The sequence below is a fragment of the Chiroxiphia lanceolata genome, chromosome 1 (genome assembly GCF_009829145.1).
Source record: "Chiroxiphia lanceolata isolate bChiLan1 chromosome 1, bChiLan1.pri, whole genome shotgun sequence".
NCBI classification, from domain to species: domain Eukaryota; kingdom Metazoa; phylum Chordata; class Aves; order Passeriformes; family Pipridae; genus Chiroxiphia; species Chiroxiphia lanceolata.
Genome location: NC_045637.1, coordinates 142,493,804 through 142,513,789, shown reverse-complemented (window position 1 = coordinate 142,513,789; position 19,986 = coordinate 142,493,804). Strand labels below are relative to the sequence as shown.

The 19,986-nt window shown below is 40.7% G+C and overlaps 1 protein-coding gene and 1 long non-coding RNA gene across 4 annotated transcripts in view; one reads left to right on the top strand and one right to left on the bottom strand.

Annotated features, from left to right (window-relative positions):
* CCNY (cyclin Y) overlaps positions 1 to 9,331 on the bottom strand; it is a 123,132-nt gene extending 113,801 nt beyond the window's left edge. The window contains exon 1 of one of the 3 annotated variants that reach the window (XM_032685705.1): positions 8,925 to 9,331. In XM_032685705.1, coding sequence (XP_032541596.1) covers positions 8,925 to 9,078 — 154 coding nt within the window. In that variant the 5' untranslated portion in view covers positions 9,079 to 9,331. The remainder of the gene's footprint in view (positions 1 to 8,924) is intronic. The other 2 variants (XM_032685714.1, XM_032685717.1) reach the window with 2 other exon arrangements.
* On the top strand, positions 8,208 to 15,655 carry LOC116785806. Its single transcript, XR_004356750.1, has 3 exons — positions 8,208 to 8,347; positions 13,222 to 13,403; positions 14,039 to 15,655. It is a non-coding gene; the product is annotated as an uncharacterized LOC116785806 (long non-coding RNA).
* Positions 15,656 to 19,986: the final 4,331 nt, after the last annotated feature.

The window sequence follows — 19,986 nt, the reverse complement described above, 5'->3', positions numbered from 1 at the left end:
ATGTATCTTCATTTCAGGATCCCTTTTCAGGAACTGTTCATTCCAAATGCAAATAAATCAACCATTGATTACTATTTAATAATAAAACCCCTAGGATTTCAAAACATGTATGAACAACTATGTCAAGTGGTTCATTAGTCCTTATTTTAAAAGCGATAGTGAATAGGACAGAGAATTTCAAATTAAAGATCATCCTCAACAGATCTTATTAATTTGGGGATCCAATAAATTTAAGATTCTGCCTATAGCAGTTGAAACTTTGTTAGCAACTAGAAATAAGATTCTTTCTAATAAGATCTGAAATTGATTTTTTCCCTAGTTACAAACACAGCAGAATAATGCTCTGAATGGTTAAGCAAAATATTCTGCCACTGGACTTACCATTATGAATTTTCTCTCTGTTGATTTCACTTATGCAGTTTCATAAACCTAATAAAACCAAAATGAGTCCTTTAAAGTTCTCCAAAATGAAAAAAACCTGAAACAAACAGGAACCAGAAGATATTATAAAGATCCCAAGTCCTAACAGCTGTGGTTCTACTACCCAAACACCGAGGAAACTACAATCCTAAAGTAAGCAAATCAACTGTCTGAAAACACAATTTGCTATAGGAATTATCTGCATATTCTTAATCATAACTTCTTTTTCCAACCTGTATATCACACTGGTTATTTTAACAGCATTCTTTGAGGAGGAGGAAATGGAGGGGGCACATGTTAAATTCGCAGAGGATGTAGATTACTGAACGAAAACTGCATATATGATGGTATGACATACAGGCTACTTTTCTTCAAGCCAGAAAAACAGATGAGATCTAACACTAAACATCAGCCTAGGAATCAAGAGGTCTAATTGATTTCAAATGCTAAGACCTTTTTCAAAGTCTCTACATCACTTGCATCCTTTTACAGTGTAACAGAACTCACAAAGTACTTCAGAGATGTAATTAATGCTTGTAAAGCTCCCTGACCACAGCCTGAAAGTTTCTTTTAGCCAAAGCAGGGAAGCACGGCCTGCCATGTTCAGGACCATCTTCAATTCTCAAATTTCCAATCTTCAACTAATGCACTGTCCAATGTCAGGAAAGAGGATAAAGAAGCCACTGTATGCTTTGATGTAAAATGGAACTATTGATAAACAGCACAAAACCATAACTACTGCCAGTTATTTCACACACACAGTCTCATCTACTCACAATTCCTAAATTACCCCCTCCTTAGAGAGTTTGCACAGAAGTGAAAAAGTGTAGGATAGCAATTCAAAACACCTTTGCTGACCAAGCATGGCTCCTTTCCCATGCAGTATTACTTTAAGTATCTGAAATGAATGTATTTTTTCCAGGAACAAAGATATTAAGTTTCTTTATCAGTTAGAAGCATCCATTATGATGTCATAACACAAATAACAACATGGCAATAAGAAGGTACCATAAAATACTGATGTTCAGGGACAAAATACAAACCAGAAACAATTTTAAGCATGCCAATGATTTGCTAATTCTAAATCTAGAAAAGAATCCCTATATCATCAATTCTTGCACTTTCATTTAGTAACACTGCACCTTTATCAAGACACTTTGGGTAGCCTGGCTTTACAAAACCATGGAGTAGTTACCACCTTCTCTGTACAGAAAGTATGTTTTATCTCCTTAGAATCCAACTTCTGGATTCAGGAATAACTCATCAATTCCCACTCTTAATGAAATACCAATACAGCAAAGAAAAGAATCTGTTCAAATTTCATCACGCTCTCATATTGGTTTCAGTACTATTGAAAGTAAATATTTTCACTTCCCATCTGATATCTTCTGGATCTCAGCCACAGGTGTATAAGAATCATTTTGCAGACAAAAAAAAAAAAAGGCAAAAAGCGTGAGATACAATTTTTTTAACTAAAGTTGGGTGGGGTTTTATTTAAAAGAAAATTATGAATCAGTAGTTGAAGGTTGACTCTCCTTACTGTAAAGAGACAAAGATATCACAGTGAAGCCTCTTTCCCTCTAAAAATCATGGTGGAGAAGAGTGTGGGAAATGTTATGCAAGGCAGATGAAAATTCACTTTTAATCTTGGGATTAACTCTACTCCATAAACTTGTCCGAGCATTCAACTATTGCAGCTTTCTGCAACATTTTCACACCGACAAAGACAGTAATAAAGTGCCACTCACAGCAACAAAAACTGATTTTATTGATACATTTTGTTCAAACCACCATAAACTATAGGAGAGCACAAGTGTTGCACTGTGAATTGCATCTATGATGGCACAGCAAAGGTGTTTCAGTAACATGGTTACAGCATTAGCCTGACTTAACGGTATTAATATTCAAAGAAGTACAGAAGTCAATAAATAGGAGTTTGATTTTGATGATCCTTGTTGGTCTCTTCCAACTCAGGATATTCTAAGATTCTATGACTGTAACATCTGTTAATGGAAAATTTACATTCTTGATGATCTGAGATACTTGTCTTAGCTGAAAGATCATCGGTCTAAAAAACCCTTTCCAGCTTGCAGGCCCAGAATGTTAAAAGCATAATGAGAAAGGAAACAAACAAATTAAAACAAAGGAGGGAAAACAGTATTTCATGCAAATTCTCCAACCAGTTTTCATTGGTAATTTCCCATTAATGCCAACCACAGCTCCTTAACCAGCTTCTATACCAGCTAAGGATTAGAAGCAGGAGCACTGTTCTGAAGACTAAGCTCTTTCTCCACCCAGTCCAGACTAACGAGTGCTCCAAATTTAAGCCAATCCTCCCAGAAGTAGCTCAAGAGCTGGTGATGCTCCAGCAACACTGGCTGAGGGGATGGGTTATGGTGACATGTGGGGCCTACAAAATCAGCAACAAAAGTAGTTTAGGTTGAGCTCAGTCAAACCATCTTTGAATTTTGGTCAACTTCTGCAAAAAGTTTCAGCTCAGGAAACACGAAAATCCCAACAGTCCATTTCAGCAATTCTGGAATATTTGCTTTTAAAGCTGGTTTGTAAGGAGACAAAACTGTTACAAAAGATACAGAGGAAGTGGTAACTACTCCAGTGAAGGCACCACTTATGCATAGTGCTGGCAGTATTCTATCTAAATAACAAATTGCTAGGCTTAAAAAGTTTATTAACATTTACTAGCTGTTCAACTTCAGAGTTGTATGGCACATATATTAAATACTCTGCAGAATGAAGTAAAAAAGATCACTCTATATGTCAGAATGCACATAGAAAATCAATACATTTTAAAAGTTCTATTTATCCAAATTCAAAGGAATGGAAAAGAAGCAGAAGTAATGTTGATTCATTTCTACACAGAAAGCTCAGAGAAAGGCTACACATTCTTTGTGTTTTCAGTTTGGACAGTGTATTTCATATTCTTGCAAACATGTTAAACAAGGACGATATTTAGACTATGTCTGATGTGCAGCTGGCTGGCAGGGCAAGGACAGCTATCAGGTAGTGCCAGGCACTGCTCACTTATTCCCTTTCAGCCTCATGCTACATAAAAGAGAGCAGCTAGAAAAAGGCATTCACAGTCTCAGTAAGCTGCTGTATGTGCCAGCAAACAGCATCTCACATGTTTCAGGAATAGTGTCCTATCATGTGAGAGCCAAACTTCAGCACTGCTTTTTGTATCAGCTGATCTGAGCAAGGCCTGGAGATGCAGTAAACATCCCCTGGAAGTCTGACGAACACATAAAATTAGGTAAACCAGCTACGACCACACAGTGGAGAGGTTTTCATTCCTTTCAATTACATTATTCTTATTACATGTAAAATCCAAAGGGGGTGTGGGGGGGAAACAAACCAAAACAACTCAAAATACAGTAGTCTTTCCATTTTCTGAGACCTATAATTTTAAGTCTTGTCATTCTGTTTCAAGTACCAATTTACCATTGTTGATCTTGTTCACTTTCAAAGAAAATCAGATGGCAGCGCATTAATAAAATTTTTAGAGGTAATTTCAAATATGACTAGTCTTAGCTTGCGTGCATTCTGAAAGCTTCTACAGCTAAATATGAAAATACTGACCTCATGCACAGCATAAATTTAATGTGAAAGGGAAGTTTTAGGAGGTTTTAGGAAGGCTTTGTATAACACAGTGGTGGTGCCTCTTAGGAGAAGCAGGGCACACACAGAATAACCAGATGAGGCTGACAGCAGACTAAAAAAGAAAGCTGTGCAGTATGCATCATTAGCAGCGTGCAGTACAGGACTAAGTTCAGTCATGTAGGCCACAGCAGGCTCTATTTTTAATTTTTCAATGCACCAGAATGCAGTGGTACCTTGATACATGACCTCTGACAAATGCTTAGGTAGATAATGCAAACAGTAGCACAGAAAAGCACATAGATCACCTCTGCGCTGGAATTCTGGTTAAAGGAAAAAAACAATTTTTTACTTTTCTGCAAACCAAATAAGACCTTTTTTTTTTTAAGAAGGTCTGTCCTTTTACGATCCAGGTTTTAGCAGAAATGTCTGTGTGCAACACAGCAGATATTCAACTTGATTCTGAAGCGCTTCTGTCTTGACTTTTGAGAATGTAGGTCAGTTCCTTCACAACATGCAACCCATCATGGCCTACTGTTGAAAACACCACTAGTCCCTTTCAGCAGAATTCCATTAGGTATATGGGGCAGATATTTTAAAACTTTCTTGTATTTTGCTAAAATCTCATAGTTCTTATAAAATCCAGTAGACAGAGATACGCAAATACTAACTAATCTCACATCAGAGATTCCCACGTGCCAGTTTCAAGAAGATGGAGAAAAAATATGTAAATTAACAAATAAGTGGCTTCTTAAAAAGCAATCCACTCTTAGGAGCCTGTTCATTATGCAGCAAAAAAATTAACATGACTGACCCAAGGTGAAAAGGGCTGAAGACGTTTATCAGTGATGCACAGTCGCACAGGTCATTATCTGAGCTACCAATGCATGACCCAGTGACATCAGCAGAAGTTTACAAAGAGGAGGAAAAACAAACAAAAAAAAATAAATCAGATTTTTGGTGGGGGGAGGGGGAGACAGAGGAGGGGTTCATCATTAGCAACTGTCTTCTTGAAATAGCCTAGGAACTCTCCATCCAGTCTCTATTTCAAGAACAGCCTTTTGGCCAGTTTCATTGTATGGTATCAGCTTTGCTTCACGTCATCATGTTTTGCCCCCTCACTACAGCTCCATACTTGGAAAGCTGACTATAGAAATCATGCTTCAAACAGAGAAATCACATCTGAGCACATGCTGCTTTTTCACAAGTTAAACCACCACTGGGTCTGTGACTTGTTGATGTAAAGAGTTAAGTGGAGTCCAGGCCTCGGTCATCCCAGCTAGCAAGGATTTACACAATGCATACACCAGGATGCTCATACAGCTTGCACAGACAGAAATTTGCATCCAAATGAGATACAGAATCTGACACAAAGTTTTCAGCCATTTTTACTTATTGGTGCCATTAACACTGCCATAAAAAAAGTCTTGATGGCAAACAGACAGATGTAGGAATCTGCAAGTATTGAATCCACTGCTACAATTCTCCTCAACTTTTACATGTGAAGCACTGAAAAATATGGAAGCTCATCCTTAGCAATAAATCATCAAAAACAGACGGTAAACTCTGTATGTTACAATTACCCTCTTGCTCTTCCTCAAAAGAAAAAGACATAAAAAACTGTTAGGTGTTCTTCATTATCATGAGCCTGTACAAATAAACAAAAAAAAAAACAAAAAAGAAAGAAAAAAAAAACATTCTGGTGACTGCACAATATTCAGAGAAGCAATTTTGCATCTTCTTAAAAATTTTGGGGGGGAAAAAAAAGGAAGAAAGGTCAATTCAACACTAGTATTCTTTAAAACAAGTCACTTGATAAAGTCCTCCTAATTAAATCTCTGTCAAAATTCCCTTCTCTTTCAGATACCATTTCGTAACCAGGTGTGAAATATTACAGAAATTGAGATCGTTCTGACAAGGTACCAGTGATGTGGAGGTAACATTTTGCCATAAAACCAATTCTTACTGAAATAGAATTGCTCCAGCCATTCTTTGAAAAAATGCTAATGCATTGGGTATGGAGTTGAATTAGAGGAGACAATTCAAAGGCATGATTTTGAAGGCAGATTTGATGAGTATTTCCTTAGGAAGTACAGAAGACAGGCAAACGTCAAACAGTTCCACTAGTACTAAAACTTCCTTAAATCACTCTTAAAGGTTTGACATTCCTCCCTCTTTTTCTTTCTCCTTCTTATACTGCCAAAAACAGGGCCTGCAACAGCGCAAACCACGCATCTCTTTAAAGCTTAAAACAGCCCACAGCTTATTTAAAGGCTCTAAAAGTTCTTGATTTATTCAAGCAGCTTTATCCACTCAAAATAAATAAAATGTTTCCTGAATTTCCATCCATATGAGCATGAAAACAACTTCCACACAAAACATATTAACTCAGACACTGCATGGCACGATTTTTACAGTTCCCAAAAGCACCACTGAAAAGGTAAACACTTGTTAGAGACACGAATTTTCACTTTAAGACCTGTCACTGCCACATATACTTGAGTAGGATGGAAGGGCTCTCACTCAAAGAACAGTGAGAAATATAAATTCGAAGTGTCAAAAATGTTTCCTTTCACTGCACCAGTCTTTGTCATCACTTATTTAATTAAAAAAAAAAAAGTACATTTGGCAACACTGCCAATTTGAGAAACTTCATGACTTGCAGGAACGTTAAGGAATCAACACTCAGCATTCTCTCTTCATGACACAGATAACCAGACTACCATTTTTTCGTCGTAAAATGGTAAGAAAATCATTAGTTCTCTACTGTGAAGGGTTTTTCCCATCCTAGAGTCTCATCTGTAGGCATCAGTATGCCATACAACTTCAAACAATCTAACAATAAAAACGTAATAGATAGTCTAATAGGAAATAAAATTTCAGAAACACAGAATCATCTTATGACGTTTAGTAACCAGTCTACCATCTAACCAAAAGACTGTCAGTGAGTATCACTCCAGGGTAAAAGACCAGCAATTAACCACACTTCAAAAAGTAGTTTTACCCAAAGTCCATTCAGTTGTTTCTTGTGAACAGACATTTATTATCTATCAGTCTCCCCAGTAGAAACTTACTTCTCAGACTTTATCCATAAAAAGGGGCCAGACTAGAGTAAGGAACAAAAAGGAAACCCGAAAGTGTTTGCTCTTTTTCAGATTTAAAGACACCTTGACCATCTGAAAATGTGTCATTGCACTGTCAATAGTTCCAGACCAAAACCAACAAAACCTGAAAATAAATAATGCATGAGGTATTTTCTGTCTTCTAACAACAGGTTACAGCTTTAGACTTGAAATGTGCCACAGTATAAAGGAAAAGAGAGAGAGAACACACATGTGCCTTGACCCAATAAGTTAAACAACCAATCAGTAATGATTTTTTTTTTTTTTTTTTGCAAATAACTACTCAGATGCAGGAACTTATCTGCATTACATGCACATTTTAGCAAGCACACATGCACTTACTATTTCCACCAATGCCTTTCTTTCCATCCATTAAAAACAAAAACAAAACAAAACAAAAAAAACCCAAACAAATGAAGAACAAGGCACAAAACCCATACATCTCTGACCAAAAACTTCACTGCAGTCTGTGTTGGTATAGCTGGAGAAATCCGTACCATCAGAGAAAGCTGCATCCTGCTATGCTGGACACCACTGATGTTGGAAGAATTAATCATTCATAGATCAACAATTGGTTCTTTCATCTCCCTGGCTTTCTCAGACCAAACCATTATGTATTTTTTTCCACCTACTGATCCTGTTACAGTCTAATTTTTCAGCTGCATGTAGCAAAGACATCTGAAAAACACTGATATTTCCAGAATGCACCTCACTGAAAGAAACCAGTGAGGGTACCTATCTGCTTCTGTGGGCTTCGCAACTTTACTAGTCTCAAGAACTGACTTAACATAAAATTCTGTACTAAAATCACAATCAGATAAGCTATGGAAAAATGTGGAAGGCAAATTGAAGTGCACCCAAGTCCGTCTTTCTGGCTTTCTACCAAGAGCAGTCCATGTGAACTAATCCATGAGATAGCTGACCTTTTACCAAGTAAAGTTTTAGGACTAAATACTTCAGCTAATCAAAAACTAAATTACATGTATACATTAACTCAACCCATATCTTTAAAATTAAGCTATATTCTGGCTAGCCAAAACGGCAGCACATTCAGTCACTACTAAACCAACAGGAATACAGCTTTTTCAATATCACTGCAGAGAAAGAGAAGGAAAGGTGGCATTCGTGATTCCAGAGCGCTGCGCCTCATCACGGCAGTAACAGGGAAGAAAAAGTCACTGGAAGAGAAGGTTGTCATGGGAAACATTTCTCCCACTTTTATCGCTGGCTGGGTTTGTCCTTTAAAGGCTCACCCCTGCAGAGGCCTGGCAGGTGACATCCCGGCAGGTGACGTGAGCTCGGCACAGCCAGCCCTGCCAAGGGCGAGGGACGCTTCCCTCGGGGGCCAAGCTGAACCCCGGGTGTCCGAGCCCGCCGGGTCTGTCCATAACGCCACCCCACGACACTCTGAAGGGCGAAGGGTCTCAGGAGCGCAGATCTGGGGCCAAAAACCTGCACCCTGCTCAAGGATGCGGGTGGGAGGATGCTCCCCAGCCCTCGCTAGAAGGGTCCCGCACACCCCTCCCGGGGGAAAGGAGCAGCTCTGGAGGGAGAATCCCACGCAGATGGACCGCGGCATCCCCGGGAACCCCGCGGGGGCGGGCACGGGGACCAGCACCGTCCGTGCGGCCCGGGGGACACACTGTGAGGGCAGCGGACCGGCCGGACTGGCCCCACCCGGGGGAGCCGCGGGGGCAGAGCCGAGCCCGCCGCAGGGAGGGGAAGGGAAGGGATGCGGGGCTCCCCGGGGCGCCCGCCCGCGCTCACCGTCGATGTTCTCCCGGTCGCTGATGTGCTGCAGGTTGCAGCCCGTGTCCTCCCGGCTCAGCTCGGCCTCGGGGCGGTAGGACTCCAGCCGGGAGTGGGCATTCCGGCGCAGCTTGGGGCTGGAGGAGACGCAGCAGGACGTGGTGTTCCCCATCTTCTCTGCCCGGCCCCGGCCCGGCTCGGGAGGAGGCGAGGGGCGGCCGGTCAGCGGGGGCGCCGGGAAGCCATGAGCGGCAGCGGCGACGAGAGGGAGCGGCGGGGGAGGAGGCGGCGGCGGCTGCGGCGCCCTGCGGCTGCACTCGCCGGCCGGTCCCCCCGGCGGCTCATCCGCGGAGGCGGCCCCGCAGCGCGGCCCTCCGGCGTGGGCTGCGGCAGCTAAGGCGCCCTGCAGCGCGGGCGGGCGGCGCGGGGCCCGCCGGGGCACAGCCCCATCCTCCCCCGCCCCCGCGCAGCCGCCGCGCCCGCCCCGCGCTCGCACCCGCGCGGCAGCGCCGCAGCCCCCGCGCCAGCGGCACCGGCACCGGCACCCCACCGGCAGCGGGAGCAAGAGCAGGAGCAGGAGCAGGAGCAGGAGCAGGAGCAGCCGCCCCGGGCGGCCCCCGCGAACCGGTTCCGGTTCAAGCGGGCGGTGCCGCCTCCCGCCGGGCGGCTGCGGGAGCGGCGGCCCCGGCCGTGCCCGCTCACGGGGGGCGGTGGAGGGGCCGCCCCGGCAGCCGCTGGCGGAGCCCGCCCCGGCTCCCGGCCCTCCTGCCCCGAGCGTCCCCGCCGACCCGCACGCGGACGCTCTCCCACAGTCCCGGAGCTCAGCACGCTGGCGCTGAGGGGAGCGGGGGGTTCAGGCGCTCCCTTCCCCGCAGCGGTGCCTCCCGGCCGGGGGGGCTCTCGGGAAAGCCCCGTGCCCGTGACCGCGGCGGGGACCCCGCGGGGCCGCCCCTGGTCTAGGCCAGAGCCACCGCACCTGCCCCGCCGGGAGGGGCCCGCATCCTATAGGGAAACATTCACTGGCGTCCCAGAGCTTTTTAGGGGCTGCGAACACTTTGAGAACTCGTTAGGTCTCCTGTAGACTGACGGTGCCAAAGAGAACAGGCCAAAGAGGAGTGTAATGCACCCCCTTCGTAGTACCTTCCCTGTGTTCAGGGCTTTCCCAGGCAAAATCCACTTCTGCTGTATCGGTATAATGCTGAAGATGGGGATTGTACATGGTTTTCATTAGTCTTTATTGTTTTGGGGTTTTTTTTCTTTAAATCTCTGTAAGCACATCTCATGACTGCTGGAGGTCTGAGTCATGGTAGTTGAATGGTTACACTGATAATCTGATAACAGAAACACACTTTTCTGTGTTTATAAAAAAATGCTTTGACTTAAATCCCTGTGCCCGGGGAGCCATTACTTGTTATTCTACCAGGCATCTCATGATATCTGATGTTTTCACAAGATCTGCTCAAGTCAGATGATTACATAAAAGACTTGCAAGTTTTCATCCTACATTTTTTTTCTCAGATCCCAAATTGCAAAGAAAAATTAATTTTTAATTTTCAACTACCTTTGAATGTTTATTTGATGCAAATCTACTGTCGTGGGATACAAAGCATCAAAAAGAAAGAAAAAGAGTGAAGTTTTTAAATGAAAAAATTTTGAGGATGTTTTCTCTAACTAGTTTTGTGATACCCCCTCCTCAAGCATGGCTTGGCGGCAGAGTTTGAGTTGCATCATCCCTTTGTGTTTGAGTAACTCAAATAAGGATAGGTTTAGTATATTTTGTGTATTAGTGTCTTCAGTAGTTTGCATCAAGACCAAAGGAAATCAGATATTTGCTGGAGCTCTGATTTAGAAGTGTTGTCTTGTAGGATATCATGCTAGTGCTTCCACCACCATGTGGAAGCTGAGGCATCTCTTGCTGAGGGCACTTCAGCTCCTCCCTTGGAGCTCACGTTGCTCTTCAGATGAGCCTGAGCCTGCGCCCAGCTCGGTCTGCACAGACCAGGCCTAGGCTTAACCTGGTGGCAGGGTTGGTTAAACCTCACATGGGCATAGGCAACAATCAGAAAATCTCAAACACGATTTTTTAAGAGTCAAATCATCTTAGTATATATACAATAGAACAGCAAGATGTTATTGAAACACCTGGCTTATCACATCTCACAAGAGGACCTCAACAGAATTAGAGAGATCTCTGCAGAAGTATTATTATTATTATCTGTTTTCTTGCTTGCCATGGCTCCCTGACCTGCCCTGTTAAATTCTATCTTCCTGTAGGAAACAGGGACACGTAGTCATTTGTGGCCTTTTTGACCTGTAGTCTCCCAGCACGACATGGGCACTCAGGGCACCAGTGCCATTGTCTTTTAAATATGTGCTTGGGTAATGCTAACTGAGAAACCATTGTGTTGCCTTGCCTTGCTCTATCAATCCCACTACATTTATACATAAACATTTCATAACCCCTAATTATTTAGAAACTTTAGCAGCTATAAATCTATTGTAGCAAACTCCTGGACAAAACTTGCAGCTTAAACTTGTTCCACGATTTTCATAAACTTTGAAACAGAACAGGCAACCACATGATGGAGATAGGTTAATTACAAAGTCTGCTTCTCTAAGTAGAGCTTTAAACAACATTTTCTTTATTAAAAAGGAATGATTTCAACTTTAGTTCATGTTTAAAACTAATGTTCTAAGACTAAAGATTTCAAATGTTTTAAATACTATTTAAAACTTGTGATCACCAGTTCTGACCATGTAATCCCTATGTGATCAGTAGATGGATGATCTTTAAGATCTCTTCCAACCCAAACCATTCTATAATTCTATCCATCATTCTATCATTTTATGTACCTACCTATTTTCTTACTTGCAGTCTTTCATTATGAATTTTTCATCTACCTTTATTCCTCCTCTTTTCACTCTAAGAGCTTGCTGAAGTACATTACAATGACAAAGGCACTAAAATACATATTTAAAGTCAAAGAAAAGGGATGCTGCTCCAGGGTAATGGTCTCCTGCTGGTATCTAAGAGCTGAGAAGAGTACATAGGTGAAATACACACCAGGAAAACATAGTTTTGATTACTTTATTTCAGCTATCTCAAGTGTATGATGCAAATGTAGTTGCATTATTTGATAAATATTGGTACAGTAAAGCAAGAACAGTTCACTGTACCTTACTGACATGCTTAGACATCACGTATGTCTTTCTTTGATGGGAGACTATTCTATTCTTGAGGTTTACCATTATGTATTTTAACAAGTTTGCCCTCCTGAGCAACTGCATATGTCAGCTGAGTACCACATAAAGCTCCTTAAACGACAGCCAAGATTTTCAAGCTTGGTCAGTGCTGACATACCATGTTTACAAAGGGCTTATTCTTCCACAAAAATATTTTTAATCTATAGCATCTCCCCTCTACAGAGGATACTCCACTATACAAAAGATAATGGATTTTAATACATTAAAATTAATGATGTGACCCATTAAATTTTGTGCTTGAAATCTTCCTGGAACATTGTTGAAAAATATGAGTATTTCAAACCAGCAGATGTAGGTCAGTGTTTTGCTTAATATAAGCTTTTATCTGTTTTGAGTAGATAAAAATTGTAACAATTATTCAATCCCAAACTTTCTTCCTGCAAACCAAACAATTTGAGAAGCACAGTTAAAAAAAAAAATCTTAAGATAAATGACTGGTGACAACCAGATCTTTTAATTCTGCTGGTCTTTCAAATACAGTCTGAGAAATTTGTGTCACACAATACCTTCCCCACACCGCCATCTGATGTTTAGTAAGAGTCCTACTCACAGTTTGGGCATCCACTCTAATGCCATCTTGCCAAATTTATCACACGTAATCATTGTTTGGAGTTTAAGCAAAAGCTTGAAATTAACATTGCTAGGTACACAGTGGTCTGGCTGGTCAGCTGAACCATACCCTAAACTTTGTTGATTGTAATAGCTACATTTCTCTTGACTATAGTATTAAATTCCAAATCAACTAAACCACAGTCATGAACACATCTGAGGAATTCTTATTGTTAATATTTTATGTTTATTGTTACAAGTGTAAATTCAGTAGCATTAATACTTTCTTTCTCAAGGAAAGACCAGAGTGCATCCCAGTTGATTCTGCCCCAGCCTGTATGGCAAAGCCTTTCACTGTGCTGCTCCTCAAGAGAATGAATTCATGGATCAGCTCTTAGATTCCCACCCCCATGGATGTGAATTGACTACTCCTGGGGCAGATTTCTCCTTTGCTGACGGTGTTGATTCTTCCAGGATTAAGGCAGTCTTTTTTTTCTTGGAGGTACAAATCCAGTGCTTGCCAGAAAACATCCTTTCAGCCTTGACACAAGTTGTCTGAAGCTCTGTCTATGCCAACCCCAACCATTGTGCCATCATCAGAGACATTTGGAGGTTTCTGTGGTACATTGCAGGGAGCTGCAGCTGCTGTTCACAGGAAACACATCCAGACGTAACAAGAAGCAGGTAAGAGATGGGAGCTACTGCTCCAGTGTTACCTGGCTTAAAAATACTCAGATGGTATCAGTGAAGTTAGTCCTCTGGTGAATGGCACACTTGTTTCACAGAAATCAAGTGCCTTACTTGAATCAGAGAGAAACACACAGAGAGTAAATCAAGACTTCTTTTGGAGATCAAAGGAAAAATTTGGGCTACCTAGTTCATGTATTTAACTTTAGTGTGTAAATTGGGATATTATCTCATGCTAGCCAATGATGAGATACTATTCTAGGCAATAATGCAGAGAACAAAGTCACGCTCGTACTCTGAAGTGTGTGGCAACCACAGGACCCTGCCTATTTCCATTTACTGTACAGGAGAAAATAGTTGCTTCAAGAATGAAGGTGATAGACCAGAGAGTAGGTGTTACTATGGTTCTCTAAACATGCATAGCCCAGATAAGTGCATATTATGTTGTATTATTACCTTTTTTATTATTGTGATGTTACTCACCACCTTGAAATCACTGGAGAAAGAGGCAGTTTCCCCTCAACTGGGGAAACATTGTTCATTGTTTTAGGGGAAACACTTCAAGAACAGCTCTGCTGGAATATTAAAATAGATATGTAACTGTTTGGGGTTTTTTATTATTATTTCTTCAGGGATTGAACAAGATAAGATCTGCACTTGCAAGCAGCCAGAAAGCCACGCGTTACCCATATGAGGGAAGATCACCCACACGGCACAGATCTGCCATGAGCATTGGGAGGGGAGGAGGCAGTTCAGCCAAGTGTACCATGGATGCCCTTGCATTGTGGAGAAAGGCACAAGCAATTGGATTTAACCAGCTGGGTGGAATTTGATTTGATTAGCTTTGGCACAGTTTCACATACTCTCAATTCATCAGTGAATGGAGTAACTATATTGGAAAGCTACTGGGGAAAAACAACATTGCCCCTGATGCTGCTGTCACGGGCAGATAGAGCACAATCCCATACAGTCTCACTCTGTGTTTTTCTCTCTTCATTGTCTCCCTAGTTAGTTTTTTTGTGCCAGTGTGTGTCTTCCTGTATCAGGATTCGCTGCCTTTTCTTGGTCTGAGATCTTGGCATGGAAAGAGCAGTAATTACTCCATGGTATGACTCGATGACTATGAGCAAGGGTGGGAGTGCCCCCTCTTGAACAATAAAACCCCTTGTAGAGAAAAGCCTAACTAAACAAAACAAAATAATGTGTAAAACCAGGCAGTGCTGCCACAAAGCTCTTTGCCAGCCAGAGAGTCTATATGGAGTATGAATAAGAGCCTACTGTGTTTTATTCCGTTCTGCCTGTTAAAGATCCCATTCTATAAAGAGGTATCTGTTAGTCTGTTCTGATTTCATACAAGCCCAGGCAAATAAAACTTCTTTAGTTTCAATGAAGCTAGTCCTAATTTACAGTAAGAATGAGAACTGAACCAGCCCCAGCAATTTGGGATAGCATGTTCAGACAAAACTTTTTTTCTCAAATTCATCTTCAGAAAATAAAATCACCCACTTTTATTCAACTCTCAATACCTAGCAATTTTGAAAATCAGTCATGGCAGCTCACAGTTAGAAACATTTAAGTGTAGTATGAGCTTACAAGTCCTGTAATATAAGCTAATAGAGGTTAATATGCAGAGGATTAAAGTCTTTAGAAACACAGCTCACCAGAAAAGCACGTGTCTGTACATACATTTGCTCAGCTGTCTATACGAAGAAGAGCATCAGGGAAGTTTATTGCTTTATCCTACAGCTCCCCAGAAGACCAGCCTTTGTTTAAAGAATAGATTTGAAGAAAAGTTAAAGGTTTCAGAGACAGGGAATCAAGATAAATATGGTGAACTGTACAGACTCATCTCAAGAACTTTTTCTGTAAAACAGTCTCACACTGAATAAAGTTCTCCTAAGTATTAACATCTGTATTGAGTGAAAATACTTTCCTTGGTTAACTTTCAAATCAAGAGGTGAAATTAAAAAGTAAGAACATTCTCAGTATGAGAATTAAAGCTCTTTAAGCATCCAAGTTTTCAATAGAGAAGTGTTCAGGCATGAGTCTTTTTGATTTTTAGCAAGGTACTACAATTGTAAATATGTAGGAACTCAGAATTGTAGAGAAGCCAAAAATCACCCTTCTCCAGACAAAACCCCTGTGTATATGCCTGGAAAATACAGATAATGGAAATATGGATCTTAGAGGTAAAGAACCAAAAATCAGTTAATGTACTTAACAAATGAACAACAGATATATAATTTTGAGTGTGTATTTCTGAGAGATTTTGTTCCATTCCCTCAAGTCCTGTATGGTATTAGGTAATACTTTTTCCTTTGAAAAATAATGCAAGATTGAAAACTATACACCAAAATGGGCCAAAAGTAGAAAGGAATAAAAGTAATGAGAACATTACCCCTTGGTAATCCAGAGTCCTTTCCCTCTCAATGAAAAGTACCCAGGACATAACAAGCATACAGAACTAAAACTGAGGCTTCCATGTGAACATTTAAAAATTTCCTCTCAAATATGGCAAAAGCTGGCATGATCCTTAGAATCAGTTTCCATTATTTTGGGAAAAAAAAATCTGCTCCGTTGCAGACTGTGTAAGACTCTTGAAAACCACTTAACCCCTGTATTTCAGGTCCCTTTCAGTGAATGGGAATCATAGAATCTCACCATAAGAAAGGGGATTTTTAAGACTAAAGTCTTTAAAACAGCAAGTTGTTCATGTGTTGCAGGAAAGGGGACTAAGTAAATAAAATGGATGTGCCATGATATTTCTGACATGCACACCAACACTGCCGAATGCAGTGCCTGTACTGGTAATTAAATGTGAAACAAATTCTTGTCTGTTGTAATGCTTTTTGCCACTTGTGTAGTTTATTAGCTTTGCTGTCACCATCACTCAACAAGCAGATACATCAGTTGATAGAAGAAATGCCAACACGAAGATAGCAAGTTCATAGGTTAAAAAAGTCATCTTTTCTCTATAAATAGAGTTGGTATAAATCACCAGAGTCTGCAAAATGGGCTTGGGAAAATTAGTCACTGACCTACAAACACTTCCTGCTGGATGTCTGGGAATCCATTTCACACAGTTAAGAGTGACAAGAACTAAAGCAGCTAAAGAAGCAGGACTTTATGGCAAAATAAAGAATAGAATGTCCTAGCAAACATGAAAATAAAACCAAGTCCAACTAATAAAAATACAATTGTACTACTGTGGAAGTATTCTAAATAATCAAAGAGTAAAATGAGCCATTTAAATCTACCATTTAATAAAAAAATAAAAATAAGGGAATATTTTTTAAATTCTTAATGAGGAAATTATTATATATTTTCAGTGTCCTGCAGTCCTTGTGGCAGCTCTGGAATTTCAGCAGCTGACCAGCCAGCAGGCCTCATGATATGCCATGATCTAGCAACGTGTGGTTAAACAGGGAACCCAGCACAGCAGCTTCTGTAGGAAACTGCTGACTAACTTGGGAAGAATCTAGTCAACTTGAATTATACTTCAAATTAAAGAGTATATAATTAATAAAGACATTTTTATCTCAAGTAAGGAAATGCTACCCTTCACTGCTGGAACTCTTCAGCTAACATTATACCCAAGTGTCCTCTGCTGTCACTCAAAAAATACCCGTTAGGGAGTGCCACAGGAAATAAAATACATGCATTAAAACAGGTATTTTCTTAGGCCCAGCTCATTGAATCACCAGGTTTACTTCAGAAGATTTTTGTTGTGCTCACAATTGTGACACTTTCAAAACACTGACTAATTAAGTGATGAGTGTCTCTTTATTTTAAAGCTACTTCACTGCAAAGGATTTAGAGACACCAGATTTTTACATTCCAGGAACTTTGAACTCTCACATAATTTGACAATTAAGTTCTAAAAAATAACATTAAAATATATTACAAGATATGACTACAAATTGCAGCCCTCCTAGATAAGTTTGGCTTCAAGCAGAAAAGACAGGCCTCCTCAAATTAATTTTGAAAAACAGAGAAGTGCCTTGTGTAACATAGGACAGGATATCTGTCTGTAAGTATATGCACTTTTTTCAAATTTTGTAGTAAAACTTCTAAAATAGCATCAAGTCGTTTCTAATAAATAGCAAAAGCTCAGTAAAAAATACTTGTTTGTTTCTGCAATCTCTGAGTTAAAATAATTTCTAATATTTTGTGAGTTACATGAATTGTAAAATTTAGTACAAGAGTACAAAACAAACTTCTTTCTTTGGAGTGCTTAGGCAATTCAGGTCAGATGTTTGCAGCTGCCCCTTAAAGATTTAAGGCGAATGAAATCCAGTCTGTATTCAAGCTTTACAAAGTCTCTAACCTCAACCTTAATTGTCTTTGTCCAAAATAAAGTTGCCAAGGATACATCTCACTGTTTAATAAGGTGGTTTATCCATAAAGATAATATGGTATTTTCTCTTAGTCTGTTAACTAGTTTCATAATTCTCCCAGTTGTTCAGACTGAGATATGTTAAGAATTCACAGCTGCTTTGGCATTGCTTACATAGCTAAAATATGTGTCTTGATAATGGCTAATATCTCTCATCAAATATGTGTTGGCAAAGCATTTAGGTTCAGGATAAATCATGCTGCTAGCCACAGTGTAGTCAACAAAAGGATAAAAATTATACATTATGTAATGCAAAATAAATTTTCCATAATTCATCGAGAGTGTTAGGGCTCACAGACTCCTTGAGTTTCATTTATACCTTTAATCATGCACAATCCCATTGATAAGAGTTTAAAAAAGCCAAAAACAAACCAGAAAACCTAAACCAGCTTTGCAGACCAAAACTCCCCAGAACAAGCACTGGAAGAAGCAGAAATACAATCACTGAGTTAACCATCTCATTGCAAGCCCTTGCACTTCAAAATATCCCGCTTTTAGATGTGCTTAAACTTAATGTACAATTCTGCAGATGCCATCAAAGCAGTAAATGTGTCAGGGGCCCCTGCAGAATACAGCACCACTAAAAGCTGCATGGTAGGGTCAGTCTTAGGGAGAGTCCCAACAACTCCAAGACCTGCCCTGACCATTCCTTCAGCCCGGTTCTACCAATCAATTTTAGCAAGTCCATATTTAATAAGAATATTCCTTTTGGTTTTTTTTGTTCTTCCATAGAGGGCCAGTCGTGTTGTAGAGTGCCTTTCCACTGACACTACATCCAATCACTTGGGCCCAATGACAGCAACACTTGCACATATGTAAGAGGGTCATTTCAGAAGGGAGATTTGCCATCCTGAGCTTTGGAGGTAAATATCTCCTTTCCAGCGAAAGTAAACAAGAACCAACAGCCTAAGTTTCATTGGCACCATTGGAAATCTCAGCTTAAACTGATGCATCCAGTGCACAGAACTTCTAGATCCTACTAATGGTATGCTGAACAACACTGGCCAACACTGAAAGACACAAACCTGTCCCTCTTCCCTTTCCCTGGGACAAGTACATAACCAGAGGAAGGAAAATCCTTGAGTGCTATTCCTTCTGCAGGCACATGAGGTGGGAACTTGTCCTGCCCTCAATCATAGAATCATAGAATCGATTGGGTTGGAAAAGACCTCCGAGATCATCGAGTCCAACCCTTGGTCCAAATCCAGTCCATTTACTAGATCATGGCACTCAGTGCCACGTCCAATCTGCGTTTAAAAATCTCCAGGGTGAATCCACCACCTCTCTGGGCAGCCCATTCCAATGCTACCATTTCCCAACTCTTGGACTCATCTCCTGAAAAAGCCAAAATATACTACCTGAAACTCACTCTAAATCACGTGTTCAGTGTTACAAAACCGGCTGTCCTCACCTCCCACATGCATGATCATGTCTGTTCCCCTCTGCTGATGTATTTGTATGGTTATACAGGAAGCTCCATCAGGAGCCTGCTCTGTTTGAAGCTAAATCAGCCAAAGGAGTTTTCAGCCAGTCTCTAACCCAGCTCACCATGTAATTGTGCTAACATTATTGCTAGCTCAAGAGAAGCAGTGGAAATATGCAACTGGGGAAAGATAACAATGTTTTTCTGGGTCATGGTCTCACTCAAGGGGCTTAAGTGACTGAGACAGCAGCCTAAATTTGGGAATCATGTCTGAAAGCAAATGTATTCTCATGAATCCTCTCTATTACTATTCCTATACTGCCACTTACTTTTGTAGGACATTTCAGCCTTTTTCCTAAGTAAGATGCTGAAATAAAAGCAGGACAGTATTTTTAATCACGTGAATTTGACTGGTGCAGACAACTGTAGCTTAAGCAGTTTATTTGAAATCTTCCACCATGCTGTTCTCTCTGTATTGGTTATATCATTTGCTTCCACTTCATGAATCTGGAACATCAAACAGTATTGCTGAGCACAGACCAAGAATCAGAAATATATAATACAGATGCTGAAACAAGCACTAGCTTTTTATTAATCCTGTTATATTTATCTATCATGCCGGAAATAATAATTCCAAATTATCTAATTTCACAAGCACAGTTACTGTATCTCTGCTTGTGCAATATTTGAAATGTATTTTCAAGTAGAAGATGCAAAGTTTTTTGCTGTGCCAAAGCATAATTAGAATTGTAATGTTCTGT